Genomic DNA, 20,524 nt, shown 5'->3' on the forward strand with positions numbered 1-20,524 from the left:
TCCTCTCTGGCTTTTTACCCCTGAGCTAAATTTCATTACCTGTCTCTCTCTATTACATAATGGCCTCTCCCCGGGCCAAAGCAGCCAAACAGCAATCTTATCTAAGATTATGTCATTCTAATAAAGTCCAAGATACTTTTTGTGAGTATATTCTTAGCTCCAAATAGGAATTTGAAAGACGGACATAATCCACGTGATGTCTATCTAATATACTGGTAAATAAGATGGCCTAAATATAGACTGCACTTTTGGGAACACAGGGGTGTGCTGTGCGTCAGTATCAACGTCACATTCATGGTGAAAATGCATTTCTGGATAATAGTAGCCTACTTCTACACAATGATAGGTGCTGCTTGAAAAGTGATTAAAGCAAAAGAATGAATAAAAAAGAAGACTATGTTGTGTAGCAAGCACTTGAGCGATTGTTGCCATGTGATTTTTGACCACAATCACATTACTTGGCTTGCATCATATATTTTGTTTAGGCTATATTTTTCTATTTGTCCAAAGTAATTGTTTTAGCATGGTTTCCCTTTCTGAAATAAGTAACCAAAAGCAGAAGTTCTGTTTGGCCCTTTAATCTTTTTGATGAGGAATTTGTATCACACATGGTTTTTCTCTTCTGCAGGGTCTGTTGTTTGTGTCGTCCAACTCTGGGCTGGTGGAAGTTCCTGTGGCCAACTGCTCCAACTACCTAAGTTGTGGAGAGTGTGTGTTGTCCAGAGACCCATACTGCGCTTGGACCGGGCGGCTGTGTCGGGACGTCAGGATGGCTCCACCTGACAGGTGAGAGATCACACACACACACCCACACAAACACGGCTAAGCATTCTATTCAATCCTAAACTATTCCCAAACTATTACTAAACTTTTACTTTTAATTTGAATCATGAGCTCACAGGCTGTATTTGTTCATTAAGCCACCTTAATATATTGTTTTTTTATAGATAGATAGATAGATAGATAGATAGATAGATAGATAGATAGATAGATAGATAGATAGATAGATAGAGATATGTATGTATTTTTATATATATATACTTTACATTTAATAGACTTTAGATAAATGTGTTTTTGCTGTGTTAGTTGTGAGCATGCACTCAAACTCATAAAATAAGCATGCAAAGCTCCTAGTCATGTGCTTGAACAAGAAGCTTTTAAAAGAAGATTGTTCTCTTAGTCATACAGACAAAGCTATTCTCATTGGTGTCACGATGACAGACTTCGAGAGAGTTAAATGAGTGCATCCATACAAGGTGTCTCTCATATAAACTGCTGTGCATCACCCTGTCTTTTTGTTTGGTACGTTTTCTCAGTCACTGGCAGCAGGATGTGGAGGAGGCCGATACATCAGCGATTTGCAACAGGACGTTTCCCAGCACCAGATCTGCCAGACCAGTAGCTTCTCGTAAGTGTGTTCTCTTTGTGTAGTGGTCTGTAATTAAAGTGTTGTCCTCTAATATACACAACAACAACATGCACATAGTCGTCACTAGAATCAATCACATGTTACAGATTTGTATGACAGCAGCTTAAACAGAGCATGTCTGTGTATAAGAATTCATGTTAATTATATGTTTGACTTCGAAATTGTACATTATTCCGTGATATAGTTACTGTAAATACACTTATAGATGACTAATCCACCAAATATGAATCTTTGTGTTTTGAAGCATTTGAACATTTTTTTTTTGTTTTCTTTTATATATACATATATATAGGTGGCTCCCAATGCCAACTCATTACAATCCCAGTCAACACATTCAGAGTCCTGCCCTGCAAACTGCGGTCCAACCTGGCACAGAGGAAGTGGCGTTACAGTGACCGCGCCAGCCAGTTCCTCTACGCTACTCCAGAGGGAAACCTGGTAGTGGTGGCACAGGCCGACAGGATGGAGACCTACGAGTGCTGGTCAGAAGAGGAGGGTTTCCGGCAGCTGTTGGCCAACTACTGTGTGAGGCCGGAGCCCCGCCAGGAAAGCACCACTCTGATTGGTCACTCGCGCACTCCACACATTGAGCGAGAGGAGACCATCATCCTGCCGGGTGAGTCTCGTTCTGAGCAGGTCCACACGAAGACGTACTGGAACGAACTGATTGTGGTGTGCGCCCTGCTGGCGTTCTCCCTCGTGGTGTTCTCCTTGTTCATCATCTACAGGAACCGCGATCATATGAAGTCCATGCTGAAACAGGGCGAGTGCCCTAACATGCAGCAGAAGAAGCCAAGGATTGTGGGAAAGCCTGCTGAGAGCTTACCCCTAAATGGTAACACCATCCCCGTTTCCACTTCTGATCACAAGGGCTACCAGACATTAAATGACAACTACATCTGCAGCACGCCCACCCACGAGTCCTCGCCAGACAACAGCAAGAGCTTCTCTGAGTCCTCCGACAGGCGGCCGCTTAACTTGAAGGAGAGCCACGTGGAATACTCCCCAACCTGCCCTCGGCCCAGAGTGAGGCTAGGCTCGGAGATCAAAGACTCTATTGTATGAGAGTACTGTATTCCCTAAAAAGATGCCACCCTGTATCTCCATGAAGGATACAGGCCACCGAGCAAAGGAGAGGAGACCCTGACATCCCTCTTCATCACAGCACATCTTTTATTTTAGTCATCTTTTGTTCTGTGATCAGTGCGGAGGTCATTTCGTTTAACCATTTCCACTCCGAAGCCAGAGGTTGGTCTGGTGTGCTGCATAGGGCAGTAAGAGGAGGCAGCACAACAATTCACTTTCAGCCAGGAACAACAACCATGGCAGCTGCTCAGAATAGTTATAGGCTTTGTTTGAGTCAATCTCATGGCCACTAATGTGTGTGAGTGTGGGGCTGGGCAACATGAGGAAGAAAAACATACCACAATAACCAGAACATCTTCCAATATTAAATGTAACATTAAAACTAGTCTAGTTGATGTTCATCACACAATATAATAAAAACAATAAATTATGAACATTGATAAGGTTTCCCAGCCCTATGTGAGTATGCGTATAACCTTCCACATGCTCTGCAGAAGAAGGCTGCCACAGAGGCCATACTTCTGTTTTTACGCACACTAGTCTAGAACCAAGCTGCAGCTACATGGTGACCAAGAGTTCAGGTTTAGGAGACTATAATTACATGTATTGCTTATTCGTTATGATCCACACATTATGGAAGCAAGTCAGAAGCACATTTGTTCCCTTTTGCTGAATAAATGTCATGACTGTAGGAGGATAAAGATGATGAAAGATGAGACTGTCTAGGAGAAGACACCACACACTGTTGGAACAACAATTGCAAGGACGGTAACTTTAAGAAAGAGAAATATTTGCTCATAAATTATGCTCTGGGGCCTGAATACTGACCTTTACCTCCTTGAATGTATGTTGTTCAGAGGTTTAAGTCACACATCACTGCACCATGGACAATTTAGGGAACCCGTTGCTCTACATCTCTGCTCATCTGAGACGGCCCAATTCTACAGTATTGACATGCAGGCTCTAAAATCGAACTGAGACACAGACAAACCCGTTTTTGAGGCCAATATGGAAAAGAGACCTATGTCAGTCAAGTACGGAGAGCCAAGAAAAAAAAGGGGACGTCCACACCTCTACCATCTTCAGGGCAGCACCAATATCATGTGCACTGTGCCAAGAAAACAACTCGATTGTCTTATCGAAATGCAATAGTGCCATTCTGTTATGACCACTCCCATACTTTGCGTTAGCATTGATCACTGTCGAAGAGCACATGGTGACAGAACCAGAAGTGTAAGTAAAGTGGCACTAGGAATAAATAAATGTGAAGTGCAAGGTTAGAAATTTCTCGAAGACTGTTAGCTCAAAAGATACTTTTCAAACTGTGTTGGGCAAAATAATTGACGTTAATGAAAAATTTGAACTGGGACCAAAGGAAATTGCATGGAGATTACTTCATGTTAAAGCTTGTCTTGTGGTTGTCCGGTGAGAAAATATTCCAGTTTTCCTTCAGCTACCCTTAAATCTGCCTTCTAAGTATACACTGAAACATACAGGTACAACTAGTGCAAGACTATTGAGCTTGATGAGCGCTAACGACACAAACTGTGGTAAATTTAAGCACTAATAACTCAAAATGAAAAGGTCACAGAACAACCAACAATAACTGTCACTGTAGTGGAGAGAGATACTATTTCATGTTGTCCAGACTGCAGCTGCACTATGTAGTGATGTAGTTGCACAGAGCACTGTATTAGCTCAATATAAGCCCCTTCCAGCAGGTTATGTATGTATTTCTTACATACATGGTTCCCCACACTCAGTCAGATGTCATTGTGACATTAATGTGAAAGCACAAGTAATCAGGGTCTTGAATACTTAAAGGTTTGTACATGTCAGTAAAAAAATCTAAGAAATGCAACTACTGAGAAACCGAAAGTATGTGGCTGCTGGGGAAAATGATTTTTTAGAAATCAGTTATTACAGGGACCAGTGCCGCCATTACAAACACTCTTGCACCCACATTGCTTAGAATTTTGAGACTTAACATGCAGAATTTCCCAAAGATTTAGGAAGCTGATGATGGTGTGTAAATCTGAATGAGAAACATTTACACGGCCATAGGGACAATATGGCACCACATGTCTTAGAATACATCACCAATTCACTGTATTGATCAAGTAAGCCTTCAGTATATATTCCAATATCCTACAGAATAAACGTTTTGCTATTTCCAACATTGAGCAGATGACGGAATGCTACAGTATGTAACTGCTACAAGTTGACAAAGTAATTGCACAGCATATTGCAGTAGTCAGCGTTTCCTTTCTTTCTTCAGTTTTTGTTGTGTGTGTGTATATACAGTAGCTGTGCTTAATATTGTGTGTTTTTCCAAGGGACCTTGTGCAAGATGTGTTGTAGAGATAGTCTTAAAACTAGAGAGTGAACACTGCTGATATTTTGTTTTTATAGTGCTTTACTGCCTACTTCAACATACATTTCAAATCTTGCACAGCATACTGCACATTTCTCACCATGCTGTTTAATCAGCACCTGGGCTGTTTTTTTTATCAAGCATGTCAAAGCAGGAGGGGCATCCATTTTTGCCCAACTGAAATGAAGGGGTAGTTTAATATTGTAAGAAATATGCTTATTCACTTTCCTGCTGAGAGTTCAATGAGAAGACCGATGCCGCTCTCGTTACAGACACGAGTGCTGTCAGTCTTATCTAACTCTTGGCACGAAAACAAAGTATATTTCCCAAAATGTCTACCTATTCCTTTAATTGCTGAGACTAACCAAACAAGAGTACAACATTTGCCAAGAGATGCATAACAAGAATAAACCAGACAATAAAAGCCTTGGTGCAGAGCGTTGTTTGCCACAACTGTTAAGACCACTGTTGAACTACAATATGTCTCTCTGGAGGCTGAATAACCTGCTTTCAGATGCTTCGTGGATAACCTCAAAACATATTTTTAAAATGCCTTTAGATGTCAAGTTGTTCTGCCTTTAGCCATGTGCCACATTGTACACTACCCAGCAGTGACCTCACCAACCGAGTGTGGTGAATGGCGTGATTGTAGCCCTCCGTGGGCACTCATAACTCCACAACACAACACGGGTCAACAGTAGATTTACAGATTCTCTCAAGCCACCATTAACTTAATCTGCAAACTATAAAACTGGGAGCTGCTCAAAATTCCGTACCATTCCGCAGGCTTGTGTCAGACGTAATACTGTGCACATAGGAACATCTTTCTGAAGAGGTCACTATTTAATAATAATAATATAGTGAAGCTGAAGTAACAATACCATTTGACATTCATAGTTAATAATGCCTAAAAGGTCAATACTGTGTCATAAATGCATATTTATTAATGACGTGCTTTTCAATAAAAAAGCAAATATGGTGATTGATGCTCCATTTTGAGTGGCTCCTCAGTAATGCAACATACTGTCTTGGACATGAATGTAGCCAACTATAACATATTTTGTAGAACATCTACAGCAGTCTATTTTCCTAAAACGGCTTAAGTAGGCAATGCATTGCAACATCTTTTTAGGATTTTGTTTAAATGGTCATACTACAAAGAAACCGCACACTAGAAGTAATTAATCATTTGTGCTGCACGATGTAGTACTGCAGTAAGATGCAAGCACAGCTCCAAATCCTCCATATTTGCTCAGCCATAAGACGCAGCAACAGCTTTGCCTCAGCATACTGAACACCATAAACTTAGTTGACTGAATAATTATTAGACAAATGTGGTATTACCTGCATGATTTCCTTTTTTATTTGTTGTGTACAAATAACATTGTGGACTGTATTTTTTGTATCATTGAGATTGTGACTGTTTTTATTATATTGTACATAAAAAGCACTTTATTTTAATTTTTTTTAAGATAAATGAATAAAATACATGTTTTGACAAATGCATGTGTGAGACCATTTTATGCTGTAATTTGCCGTTTCATCATGGACTTTAATGATGAACTGATGGTCAAATGAAGCCTCATCAACCTTCGTGAACTGTTTTCTGAGCTCACTAAAGGGTGCTCTCTGTTCAACAAAGGGTTGAAAGCACACTGAATTAACAATCCTTGAGCCTCTTCCTTTAAACCAAGATCGCCATCTTGTGGGCTCAGAAAATAAATGAAATGGTTCACAAAACTTCTTGAGGCTTCATTTGGCCATCACTACTTATGTAGAAGGCTTGTTGAGCGAGAAAGTGAATATGTTTAATACCAACTTTGTATATCATTTTAGATGTGAAAACAAAGCTGGAGTATAAAAAACACTGTTACAATTGCACATGAACTAACCCTAAAACAGTGCATCCAAACAATATTAAAATGTATAAAAAACAACCAAATGGCCTTCAAAACAACTTTTGTCTTCTCCCTTGGAGTGTTGTCATCAAATTGATTTATTGCCTCAATAAATATAATCGGTTTAGTGGTTCATTTCATTAAAAGTCCCATGGCATGAAAATTTCACTTTATGAGGTTTTTTAACATTAATAGGAGTTCCCCCAGCCTGCCTACGGTCCCCCAGTGGCTAGAAATGGCGATAGGTGTAAACCGAGCCCTGGGTATCCTGCTCTGCCTTTGAGAAAATGAAAGCTCAGATGGACCAATCTGGAATCTTGCTCCTTATCCTTGCTCCTCTCCTTATTCAATGATCCACAAGCAATGGTGAAGTGTTTTTAAAGAAGCATGTGTGAGTGCAATTTTTGAATGTAAATTCAAAGCAAATACCAGTATCTCACTCAAACATGTTTTACTCTCATATATCAAAACCAGGTTAACGGACATTTACACATGCAGCTAGATGCAACACATTAGGCTGCCATGCTGTTTCCTGGGTCTTTCTTTCTAAATTTAAAAAGCTTTTATCAAAATATGTTTTTAGGTGTCCCACAGGGCTCCTAACTTGTCCCAATTCCCTTTTCAGTTTACGTCAATAGTCTCCCATATTATACTGAAAAAAACTGGATCAGTGGATCTAGATCTGTCTCATCTCGTTTGGTCAGGCTGTACTACAGGTCAGGGGATTCAAAGTCTCACGACATGTTGGACATTTAGTGGGCAGGTGTGGCATGATGGCATGTTTTGAAACTGCAACACAATGAGTACACAAATGCACACACAAAGATTCACACAAGACAAGGAAGATGGAAAGTAGACAGAAGAGGAGGACGGGTAAGATGGCTCTTCTCTGTGTAGAGTAGTTTAGTTTTGTGATAAACAGTCTTGATGGGAGCCTTTCATCTCCTGATTTTCTGAATTTGTTTGGCAGTTTAAAAAAAGATGAATTGTGACTTGTTTCCAAATTACAATCTATCTAGAATAATTTGGTTGGCATCCAGTTCAGTTGTTGAAAAGGGCAGGTTAGACAAGAGTAAAGAGCTGTACAGAAAGTAAGCAATATTATTTATTATTTTTCCCTTTTTAGATCTGTTTGTCAAAGCAACAATTCAATCATCGACTTTCAGAGTGATACTTTTCTGTTTACAATATGTTTGAGACAACTTGCCAGACTTGCTGGAAACTGCTGACTCAGCAGTAAAAATAAACAACTAAATATTATAACTAATAGTAACTAATTGACACATAGTGATCCATGTGTCAATTAGTCACTGATGTCATAATCTATATTGTTAATCTATACATCATAAATCGTATTAAATCACTAAGAACAATGCTGCAGTCAAGGCCTAAACATACCCCCGAAAACAGTACAGCTAACAGTTAGTTAATGAATTAGAGAGGTTTTTTTACCAGTTTAATTTATGTTTGTATGGGTTACTGTAAAAAAACAGTTAATGTACTGTATTGTTAAAATTTAGGAGATAGTTTGATTTGTTGCCGTTGTCATTGTTATTCAGTGGTACCAGTAAATAGCCAGCAGGTGTCAGTATCGTGACCTAGACAGCATAGATAGATATTGGCAGTCTGGCATGGTTAAATCAGAAAATGATAATGTTAATTTTTATAATTGTGTTTTAATTTGCAAAATAACTGCTAAGAGGTGTAAGAAGACTGTACTAATTAGCTCAAAGGTAGTAACCTTTAATTTTAATTGAAGACCAATTAAATGTTTTAATTGTATTGTGTGTATTATTATTTACAATTTGTGTACTTTCATTTAAATTTTAGATATTTGATTAATTTTACTACTCATAAACAAAATGATTTCAATACTAAGTTTACCCTGCCATGTTTGCAAATGTGTTGTTCAATAGAGAAAAAAAGAAAAAGAAATAAAGGTTATGGGAAATTAAGTTATGGGAAAAGGCATCAAAATAGATTCATAACAAATTAAACATGTTCTCTTACAACACAAGGTTTATTTCAACTGACTGTCATATTGGACTGGTACAACATGAATAAATAAATAATGACCATGTCTACAGAACAGGACATGTTTTACTGGTTGTAAAGTATAAAAAAAAAAATAAAGAGAACAGGACACAACTTTTCTTTTGCTTCTCTGATTTGTTCCGTTTTGTTGTCTCTATCTATTTCTTCACTTACACTGTCACTCTGTCGAAATATGCACACATTTGGTACGCTCCATAGGGTTTGTCACGTAGTGGACCCGTGCGCTGACGTGTACTAACATGTGCAAGTGGCACGGTAACTGGCCAATGAAACATGATCATTATAGCATTTCAAGCAGGCTCTAAATCAAACACAACTCAGCCACACAGCCAACAGACAGGACACAGCGCTCCACAAAATGAACAAAATAGTGCATACTTATTGACACTTTCAATATAATATTGTGCAACGTGATATCACGATAACGATATTGAGTCGATATATCATGCACCCCTACTCCCCAGCGTGAGATTAGCCTTGAGTCTTTGCCATAACCTGGCCAAAACCTTTGAGTAGGGAACCGCCATTGCGCATGTAAGTAGTCTATGTGACTTGTTATTATACGGTGTTTTGAGCGAATTGTATCGAGCGAAGACCATTTGTATTGACATATAAGAGATAACTTCAAGTCAGTGAGAGGTGGTATTTTATTTTCATGTCTTTTTGATATTTTGTTATTGTTTATGTGGTTTAATCAGACAATGACAATCTCTGGGTAGGAGATGGAAGCAGAAAGTGTTGTTTAGCTTTATGACTCTATTTCCACACAGGCTAACTAACCTGTGTGATGCATGGGTGTTTATTAAGGATGTGAGGATAGGCAGGACCTTAGTTCTCAAATATTCTTAAATATGGGGTCTCTTATTTGAATACAGCGTATAGACAATGAATAATGAATTCAGCATTTATTTCACAATATATTTTTCATTAGAATCTGATGTCTTTCCGGTGGTTAGTGTCACTTTTGGATTTGTTGACAACAAGTTTCAAAGAGCAGTCAGAAGTACTAATAAACACAGGTATGGATTTATACACTACTGCTTTGAGATTGGACCATTAATCAAAACCAAACCAAGCTGATCCCATCAAATATAAATGGGCAAACGTAAAAATGAAAGCAAATAAGCCCTTATAATTTAATTGTCTTATAAGGATCAGTTTTGCTGTATAACAAAATGACAGATGCCCCCTACTTACATCCAGACATCTACTGACAGTCTGTCTACCCAATTTTAAATGTTGTAAAACTCTGTGGTAGATTCCACTTTTCCCATCCACCAATTGTAACCTCTTTGCCTTATTACCCTTGTATGCATATCTAATAACACTGTCAAGTTGAAGGCCTACATCAAGATCAGTTTCCATTTTCTTTTTGATGACCAATTTAAAACTATCTACAAAGATGACTCCTAGAAGCGAATCAAGACTAGGAAATTAAGAAAATTACAACACAAAGCATGTCCACTGAGCCCTCTGTCTCATCTTTATGTGCTTGCATCAGGACATGTAATTACAACATACTGTATTTCACCATATGCACTAATGAGAAAGTGCATGTTCATGGACATGCTGAAATTGACCCCATAGTCAGTATTCTGTTTAGCCTCAGACCCAAAACCACTCTCTACATGGACAAAATGTTCTGCAGGAAACCCTGCTGAGACAGGACAGTGCACTGTGAATAAATCTCACCTTATTGATGTCCTAACACCCCTGCTGAGACAGAGATCAGCTGCCAGCAGAAATAATAGGCTCTTTCCTTGAAAGACTGCCCCCGTGTGTGTGTGTGTCTGTGTGTGTGTGTGTGTGTGTGTGTGTGTGTGTGTGTGTGTGTGTGTGTGTGTGTGTGTGTGTGTGTGTGTGTGTGTGTGTGTGTGTGTGTGTGTGTGTGTGTGTGTGTGTGTTAAAGCTAGAGTGGATACCCAGAGCTGACTGGGACTGTGCAGAGGACTCTCATCCAACCTCTTTCCTCAGAGTGACTCAGGGTTAAAAATAAACTAAAAGATTATCTTTTTTCTCTCACACTTTCAGCCCATGTCTGTCTGTCTTTCTGTACTTCTGAATCCAGCTACATCTTGACATATTCTCTCTCTTTTGATGCTCTCTGACAGATTTCATTTTCTTTCAACACCAGCCACTCATCTGCTGTCATTTGATGAAGAGCAAAGACGGTAATTTGCTATTCATTATTAACAAATCACTGCGCTGTGAAAAGTGCCCTTTGTTTGTCTCAGCCTTGATAACAATTACAGTCAGGTTGCATTTCAGCTGTGATTGCATTGCATATTTCATGGCAATGCTTCATTGATGGTGAAATTGAAAAGCAGATTTACTTTTCACAGTCAATGATAGGAGTTGGAAGATCTTTCAAATCATCCCAAACCTAACTTCCCAGGTCACACACCATCTCATCTCTCTTGGGTATTCACATGATAGTTAATACTGTTGAACGGATAATGATTTGAGGATGATGAAGTCATCTGCCAATAACCCAAAACATCTCCTAATTAAAGAGAAACTTCATCCAGAAATAGAATGCACATGCTTTCCTATTGTCCTATTCAGTTTGATTCAGTGCTCCTTTTTATATTTCCCAAATTAAAGGAATAGTTTAATATTTTGGGAAATATGCTTATTCACTTATTCTCACTTACTCTCATGTCTGTACGATAGATATGAAACTACAGCCAGCAGGCGAATAGCTTAGCTTAGCACAAAGATTGGAAACGAGGGGAAACAGCTAGGCTGGCTATGTCCAAAGGTTAAAAAAAATCCACCTTTGAGCACCTCTAAAGTTCACCAATTAACATCATGTTATATCAAACGTAGTGTCAAAACATCATTGGCCATTTTACAGGGGGTTATGTACCAGACTATTTATTTGCAGTAACTCTCTGGAGTCACCAGGCATTCAGCAGAGGCAAGCTGGAAGATTTCCCATGATGTAAAACTATTCCTTTAATGTCTTTTGATTCTGAAGGACAGTTTTTTTTTTTTTTTTTTTTTTTGCTCATTACTGTTGAAAATGAAATATATAAATGGAGCTCAAATTCAGCAGCTTTTGCTTCTCGTTTTGGAAGGTTACCAAATATTGCATGAACTAGGATTCTAGGATTATAAACATTTTGTGTAAAATGTGTTTTGGGATTGTGCTTTCATATTTATTATTATTATCATTATTTCCCACCATGTCTAAGCCAATCAGAGGCCACTTATTTAGATCCAAAGATCACGATCAATTACACTTTTCATGTGGACAAATACACATATGCATCATACATGTACATGCATGCAAAACATACACACCTGCATGTGTGCATGAATGCAGACATGTTTTGCATTTGCTTTCCAGGAGCTCAGCTGACTCTCTAGTTCATAAAAATCCATAATGCAGTAAGTAAGAAGCAGTCGTGCGTGCAAGGGTTAAGAAGTGCATAACCATTAAAAAAAGAGTGAAGCAGGGCAGGGAAAGCACATTTTCTGCATTCCTCCACATACACACAGCCTTGAAAGCATTTCATGATTTTTTTCCTATACTGTTCTGTTAATATAGAATTTTATAGACATCACTTATTGAAATTACAATTGTATAATTCAATATTTACAGATGAATCAGATTTCAGTAGCGTTGGGTGAAGCTGAATCAAAATGCAGCCACATGAGAGAATTACAGCAATCTAATCATTTATGTTTGATGTATGTACCTCCTGCCACATCATTGTTTATGTTAGCATAACTATGAAGAGACAGTTTCTGTGATAAGGCATTGTGTACACACTGTGGCTATCAGCCAGTTACATGTTTTGTAACATTCAAGATTCATTATGCAGTCATTGTCTAAGTGGTTGCAGAAGTGTCAGAGATTTATACTTTTCAGAATTAAAACACTGTGCCCCTCCCCCGTGGCTTTCATCAACCGTATGATGAACATGATATGTAATTCTTGCTTTATTAGATTTTTACACGCTGGTATTGTTTTCACCTAGTGTGTGTGAGTGTGTTTGTGTGTGTGTGTGTGTACACATACTGTAGCGTGAACTACCGCAGAGGCGGTTTTGAATACTTTGCCAGGTGTTTATATGTCTATATTTTTTTATGTTTATATGGCAACCGTGCAAAATGCAGTCACGAAACTTTACAGCTGTGTAGGTGAGATGAAAATGAAGGCTGAGTGTGGTCCGAGCAAGGGCGGACCACACTCATACGCCCCTGGCCCAATTTGGCGTTGCGGCTGTTGTGACCCCATCGCAAGATGGTCTCTAGTTAAAATAAAACTTTGATTAAGGTGATGATAAAATGGGATGATGAAATGTGACAAAAGGTCCCAGACCCAGGACAATAGTGTCATTAATAAGACATATGTGTCTTGGCTAACAGAGCCACCAGGCTTCCCTAAAGAACTAAATCCTTATCACAGCAGCAGTCTGGAGGAGTTATAATCTGGGGAAATTGGGTTTTTGACACTCTCAGAGACTATTTGATCAGCCCAAGTGACAAAAGGTATTCTAGCAGTGGACATCCAGAGACTCACACATGAGCTCCTGAGTACAATCATAGCATTACACCGTTGGCTACTAACCTTGTAATTAGGGGGTAGCACGTCTGGACCAGATCTAGCATGATGTGAACTGGTGGATCTTGGAGAGAACAGTGAGATTATAAATAAAGTCTAAACTCAAGTTATTTTTTTCTGCCCTACAAAGCTCTGAGCCCTGTGTGTTTCACTCAGAGCTAGACTACATCAGAACAAGACCAAGCAGGAGCATTGAAAGCCTGCCAGTGGGACATCTAACCTGTGGATGTATACTAAACCCTCATACAAATGTAATGTTATCCAGCCTTTTTAAGTAGGGCTGGGACTCGTCTAAACCAGTAACCATTAGCATTCATCATGTCCCATCAGTCCCGGAGCTTTTCTTTGACCCGTTTTAATTATCTTGTGTTCTTTTTCTTCAAATTTCGCTTGAAGGTCATTTTGGATTAACATTGACAGCTTTTATTTGCACAGTACATAGCTGAAGCTGACTTGATTTCTGCAAATGTATAAATTGGATTTGACTTTACTTAGATTGAATGACTATAACCATCCTTGCTGTGGGAAATTCTAGGCCATATTTTTACAGTACATTGTTGTCCATCTTCTTCCCAATTTGTACTTTGACACGGGACTATTCAACATTGTAAATAGCATAGCAACAGCTCCGCTACAACAATGCATTTTTACACAGTGCTCCACTATCTCAACAAATTCAGCAGAGAAGGCATAAAGAGACAAAGCTTCTTGTATTTTAATTAGACAAGCTGACACCCGTCTTTTCTCTGCATCATTCATCACCACTGAGCTCCTCTCTTGGTCTGTTTTGGGAAAATTTACGAGAACCCACAGTCAAGTCTGTTGGGCCTAATGCTTGAATTTAAGTAAGATCTACCCAAAGCTGTAAGCATAGTATCATGGATGATAGCGGATAAGGTTGGAATTTTCTCGAATTTAAGCAACTTGCTGATTCTGCATTTGTTCCTCATCACTATTCAGCTCTTGAGCTACTTCCCCTGCTATCTGAGATGGAAAAAAGCTAAACTGGGGACTTAATTATACGCCCTGTAATCTGAGAACGGAGGATACAAAGTCACTGGATTTGAGTAAGTAGACACACAGTTTATTGACTATAAATAGGCTGAGCTGTAGCTTACTCTATACAATATCAGCTATATGCACTTTGGGCCTATGTTGGAGGATGACAGTCATAATACAAATGTTCTGCAATAGCAGAAAATGTGTTTGTGTTTGCTTCATTTCAGACGAATGAATAACATGACTGTGAAGCCTTTTTCAAAAGACCTTTAAATCCTAAATTGACACATAACTCTCATACTGTATGTGCTCTTGTAACTGTCTTAAGCAAAGAGAGGACATAATACACCATAACCAAAGCAGACAAGCACAATTCATCTGCTTTGCTATTCTGAAAAATCCACAGTAGTGTGTTGTACAGTTACAAAATATCTTGGTGTGTGCTTCCACCTAGTGGTCAGACTGCCACTACAGTAGGCTATTATTCTGTCTGCGGGCACACTTGGTTTAATTACAGTTAATTTGGCAGACTGCAGTGTTCTACCCAGACAGAACACAGATGTATTCTTTCCTTAACCACAAGTTGTGTGGGCGGGATATTGTGTTATTTATGGAAAATAGGACTTATAATAGCTATGTACTACTATCAACACGTAACCATTTAGGGAATTCTCTTGAATGTGACTATATACACTTGTTTGCCACCTGTTAAAAAAAAAAGTATATCAGAGTTCTTGAAGGCAGCAAAATTATCATAAATCAAGTAGCCAATGAAATTAAATAAGAAGCAGAACAACAACAGACTCAGTTTTTTGGCATGACATGGTTCTCACTAGGGCTGGATCCGAATATTCGTTCGATGGGTAGCTAGGTATTCGATTTTCAATGTTGGGATTCGAATATTCGTGTTTGTTTTTTTAAACTTGCATGCAAGCAGAAATTCACTGTGTTGTTTTGTCGTCCGCTAGCCGCTGGCTAATTAATGCAGCACTATGTCGTCTATCTCCATCTCGTCCAAAGTTTTTAACACTACGAAGGTAAAAAAAAAATAAAAACGAAACACAAGCACCAAACTGCCCAAGAGTTTGTGTAACAGGTGACTATGTCCTGCAATAGCAAAGCAATCTATTCATCTCCTTTTTTTTTATCCATTTTTACAAAAGCTGCCTTCAAGTGCTGCTGGAAACGTTGTTTTCCCCCCCAGCCATAGAAGCTTTGAATATTCGCTGTTGAAAAGCAACGAAGCATATTCAAAGCTCAAAAAATTGTAGCCTATTCGGTACAGCCCTAGTTCTCACTGTACCAGTTTTCTCTCAGGAGACTAGGCTTTGATAGGCTGGTTAACTTTGTGAGGTGTCTTTCTGCCACCCTGAACCGTACACTGGATGAATATCTTCTTGTGTACAGTAACAGGATGTTTGTATGTCCACAAAGTACTGTGCCCATAATAGCCTCCTGTATTTTTCTGGGAAGCAAACCTGATATATTGATGGAAGGAGGCCATGAGCAGGGAGCATACTGTACAGTACCTGCAGCACGGATACAACCACTGTTTATCCTGTAAACTCATCATGCTGATGGCATCCTGTCACAAAAAGACACCAGTGACCATTTCTATTAAATAATGATTCATGATTATATTGATTTAATTATATTTAAATTAATAAATTGATAAAGATAGCTCATAATAAAACAAAAAACAAATGGTTGATCGTCTTTGTCTCTTGTCAGATCATTGAGTGCATCACCATGAACCATCTTTGTTCACTTCAAAGCTGATGATTATGCACCTAATTTAATAGAAACAGGCACAATAATCAAGGAAAGTTTTGATTATTCAGTAATACTAGCAGGTCAGTATTAGTGAATTAATACTCTTAATATTTATCCAAGCTGTCTGTCCAGCAAGTGCTATTTACAGATTGCACTTATGTTCCGAGGTTTAACTGGGTTTAAGGGATGGAGTACAATCATATTTTATCTTCGCAGGAATTACTCAACTTTTCTTAAAATCTATATTATTTATTTGCTATGCTATTTTTTGTTTAATTTTCATCTGAATGAAACTGAATCAAAGCATGAAGTCAAATTATCCAAATACACTGACAAATAGCTAGTAATAGTTTATTTACTGATGATGCCTCGTCATCTGCCATTACATGGTTTCTATAAATTGCCATCTTAATGTGATGCTATTAAAAAAATAATGCTACAATATGTAACCAACATGATCAAAAAGTAAATGTTGGCCTTTTAATGCTTCCACAACATAATTACAGATTGTGTGAATATTACAAAAACTGTCTTTAACGCCAACATTCAGAATAACTGAAGCAAGCATGAACTAAAAAGATACACTTTATTTGAAACCAGCAGGGGACATTTTTGTACAAAAATACACAACTGTTACATGGGTGTTTTGTGTCAAGAATTGTTCATCTTTCTCCTGCTTACACCACTGATGCTCCTTTGCATGCAGCACCAACGTGGGACAACCATTTTCTTGCTCAGACATAATTTCACCAAGTAAAAATGACAAATACAACAAGCAATGTCATTTGCCATAGGGAAGAATGTAGGATCCTAGATTCTTGAGGCTAGACAAAAATGACAGATCCATTCTCATAAATATCAGGAAGAATGCTGAACGTGGGATGTTATTGAAGCAGAGTTGAATTTGTCTTTGACTTCATTCTTTACTTGGACTTGGTGTCTTCTTTTCCCCCTTCATTCGCCTTTTTCTGCTTCTGTTGCATTATCTCAGCATCCCTTTGGGAGAGAGGGACATTTAAAGAGAAAATAGACTTTGTTAGGGCAGACTCTACTGTAACACACACCTGTGTAAAGCATGCAACGGTGCACCCTTTATGTCCCCTTTTTAAAGCCCCCATGACATCACTATCATTTAACTGTAATGGTCTCTCTGGCTATATTAACTTGCATAGCTTTATTTTTCTAACCACAAAAGTACTAAAAAGGTTGATTTTTGCAACACTTGGTATATCAAGAGCTCCTGTAGAACCAGCCTATATCAACGAAATTTCATTTATGGATTGTTCAGCTGCTGCCGGAGTTTCCGCCGGATGTCCCTCACCTTCTGCTTTCTTTGTGTTGGCATTCTGAACTCTGGTCTATTCATGAGGACTATGGTTAACTGCTCCTTCGATCTCTGCAGGTTAAAGCCATACAGCTAGCTAGAAAATCTGTCCGAGTTCTCTTTTGCATGACTAAAACAACTTTCGAACGTACACGCTTTCACCAAAACAAGTTCTTTCTTCTGGCTATTTTGCAGAGGCACCGTTGCTCCGTCCGGTGCTTAGCACTTCAAGACGATTGAGATTGGTTTCAAGAAATGCCAATACACCAGAGCACGTTTTTCTCTTATCCCGGAATGCTGTGTGGACTAGCCAGAACTTTCTCCGCAGCACTGTGGAGGAAGGTCTGGCAATGCTAGACTACCACCATGCTGACAGAGCGGTAATTAACAGTCAAGCTATGCTAGCAGTGCCTGTAAGACTGGCAGGGTAAACTATTGCTCCAGTAAGCAAAACTGAGCTTGTGATTTCAAGAATTTTTATAAGACAAAAAATGCAAAACTGCATGATCAGCCAGGAGAGAAGTAGTCCATAGAGCCCTTTTATCATTCAAGTCATGATAAAACACTTTGGTTATGGTGCTGCAATGATGCGCTGCTCATGCGTTTGTGTGCATCCCAATTCTTGAATTTCATGCAGACCAATGCCTACCTCTGCTTCCGAGCAGCAGCAGAGAGCCCATCATCGCCCCTCTTCCCTTTACCGTGTTCATTGTTTTTTTTGGCAGCCTTTGCGCGTGCAAGCTCGCGTTGGTTTCCTCCTGCATTTCAGACAAAAGAAAACACTTTAATGGGCAACAAAGCAGGTAACTCCTTAAAACTCCCCTATTAGGGTTCATTCACACTAGATCAGTCAGTCCAGCGATTCTCTGCAGGGTTGAGCGGTGGTTGGAGTGTCACCTAAATGGCCCATGTGTGCGATGTCCTATTGTGTTCTTTAACTCCCCAATGTAGCACACATTTAGACTTCATATATCACAACTATCGTTTTCCGTCAGATCCTTTTTATAATCGGAAAGAGAGCTGCATCCTCATAGTTCTTCTTTCTTTCTTGTGGCAGCAATAGAGACAGTGATGTTTACCGTTTACTGTAGGAAACTCTCACAACAAAACGGACTAACAAGTCTGATCGCCGATTACATGATTGGCCACCGCAAGGTGACGTCGAGTTGCGTTTCCCAAAAAGTTGAATCTCTTCGCCGCAGGCCGCTGGGTTCTTTTCGGCAGCCCCCTGCGGCCCCCCTATCTCAGCAGCATAAACTAACTAACCATAACGTTACACTGACTGCCAGCTGCAGGCTTACTCAATACCACAAAAAAACATAACAAAAATCAAAGAGCATTAACAACTTAAAAAGGCATTTTTTAGCGTCTACAAGTCATAATTTAAAATGACAGATGGCCCGTTGACATTGAGTACGATTGCATGATGGTACGGATAAAAAAATCCAAAAAGCAGCCGACGTGGCAGAGAGGCTTCGGAGCAGCTTCATGCCAGAACAACAGCGCAGAAGCAGGACAGCGTATTCCATCGTACCAGTGAGGTAATTATAGATAGGCGACAAAGACAAAGCCACATTTGAGGAAATACATAACATTCAATCTGCTGCAAGCCGCGTTGATACCCAAATATTGTGTTATGTCTCTACCAACTAGCTAGCTATTGCTTTACAGTAGGCCATAGCTCCGACTAACAGCTGGACAATAAACAACCCATCGATCCTATCGATGTTGCTAACCGTTCAACGCACATAACGTAACGTTAACACACGACAACTTGACACGCTGTAGCATGTGCCAGTCTACTCAGTTTAAACCATACAAATGAAGCACATTAAGTGGTGTGCGTTGGTTATAAACCAAGATGACAATACTGGCATGATTTCCGTGAAATTACGTTACGTGCTTTTCAGCAAATAGACGGAGACCAGGTCGGGGGTGGCCAAGGCTAACGAGCGGCTAAAAACAACGAGCACAGACTACATGCAATCCAATAAAGTACACGGATGCCTTACAGTCAAAATATATGTCGATACCCACTGGTCATTTTAGTAATCGCCGCTTCTTTCGCCCGAAATCCAAATAGTTCAGCTCAGCCAAAGGGCCGTCCGTCCCTTCTCGTCTCTCTCCAGTCGCTGTTTCTTGTGCTTTCGTTGCGCCTCTGAGGCTGCCAAATATGCGCGAGACTTCCGTGCGAGAGAACCAGAACATTCCGTCTCTCTCCCAGATTGCACTGCGCGTGCGCTAGGCAATCGTCAATTTAAAAATGACAAAACATAGAGATCAATTCACGATTGCAACACAATAACAAAGAGATTAGATCATTCAAATCCTTTACCGAAGTAGAGCAGGAATACCACATTCAGTGTAAACTTTTTTAAATGGAAAAGCTTGCGTTAAAAAAAAGAATGAACTATTATATAATTAGGCTACATAATATTATTACAATTCTTTATTTTTATTTTTATACAAATAGTCTGGTATTTAGAATGAATTCATATCAGATACTTCCAAACTAAACCCTCTCAAGACAACTTTTTTTCAAGCTGATGTCCAATTTTAGAATGAACAGCTATTGGCTATTTTATTAATACAAAATATTATGCTATGGAATAAAATAATGACGGTAACTGCTGTGGAAGTTTTCTTAGTTTGTAGTGCATATGCTGTTTATTTGGTAGTGTTGTAATGCTCCAGCAATCACACAGAGAAGGTTTGTCAAACATTGTCATTAAGCCTACAGAGTCCAAGGCTTTGATTTAAGGACATGGAGCCTGGCACTGTCCTAGAGTGACTTTTCTTCTCCTCTTCCCCTCGGCCAACACCAGGATGGGAGACAGAATGAACAGAGGCCTACAGGTCTTTTTTCACTTTGTATCCAGTGTAAAAATGTTCTTCAAATTGCACTTTGTGTATCTAAGATGTCTATGAGAGTCTCTTCAGTTACTGACATAGGCTACATTTGGCATGTTTTTAACTTACATTTATAATGCAGATTCAAATTGAAAATGTTTAT

The 20,524-nt window shown here is 39.1% G+C and overlaps 2 protein-coding genes across 3 annotated transcripts in view; one reads left to right on the plus strand and one right to left on the minus strand.

The window, feature by feature from the left end:
• Positions 1–4,255, plus strand: part of sema4bb (sema domain, immunoglobulin domain (Ig), transmembrane domain (TM) and short cytoplasmic domain, (semaphorin) 4Bb) — a 55,087-nt gene extending 50,832 nt beyond the window's left edge. For both annotated transcript variants that reach the window (XM_028570052.1, XM_028569992.1), the window contains exons 13-15: positions 629–786; positions 1,317–1,408; positions 1,722–4,255. In XM_028570052.1, the coding sequence (XP_028425853.1) occupies positions 629–786; positions 1,317–1,408; positions 1,722–2,494 (1,023 nt within the window). In that variant the 3' untranslated portion in view covers positions 2,495–4,255. The remainder of the gene's footprint in view (positions 1–628; positions 787–1,316; positions 1,409–1,721) is intronic.
• A 12,499-nt stretch (positions 4,256–16,754) lies between these two features.
• On the minus strand, positions 16,755–19,710 carry serf2b (small EDRK-rich factor 2b). The gene is made up of 3 exons (XM_028575006.1): positions 19,549–19,710; positions 18,161–18,269; positions 16,755–17,183 (listed from the first exon to the last, which is right to left on the minus strand). The coding sequence occupies exons 1-3, from the start codon at positions 19,553–19,555 to the stop codon at positions 17,111–17,113; spliced, it is 189 nt and encodes a 62-aa protein (XP_028430807.1). The 5' UTR covers positions 19,556–19,710; the 3' UTR covers positions 16,755–17,110.
• Between the last annotated feature and the right edge of the window lie 814 nt (positions 19,711–20,524).

The sequence above is a fragment of the Perca flavescens genome, chromosome 1, assembly GCF_004354835.1.
Source record: "Perca flavescens isolate YP-PL-M2 chromosome 1, PFLA_1.0, whole genome shotgun sequence".
In the NCBI taxonomy this organism is placed as follows: domain Eukaryota; kingdom Metazoa; phylum Chordata; class Actinopteri; order Perciformes; family Percidae; genus Perca; species Perca flavescens.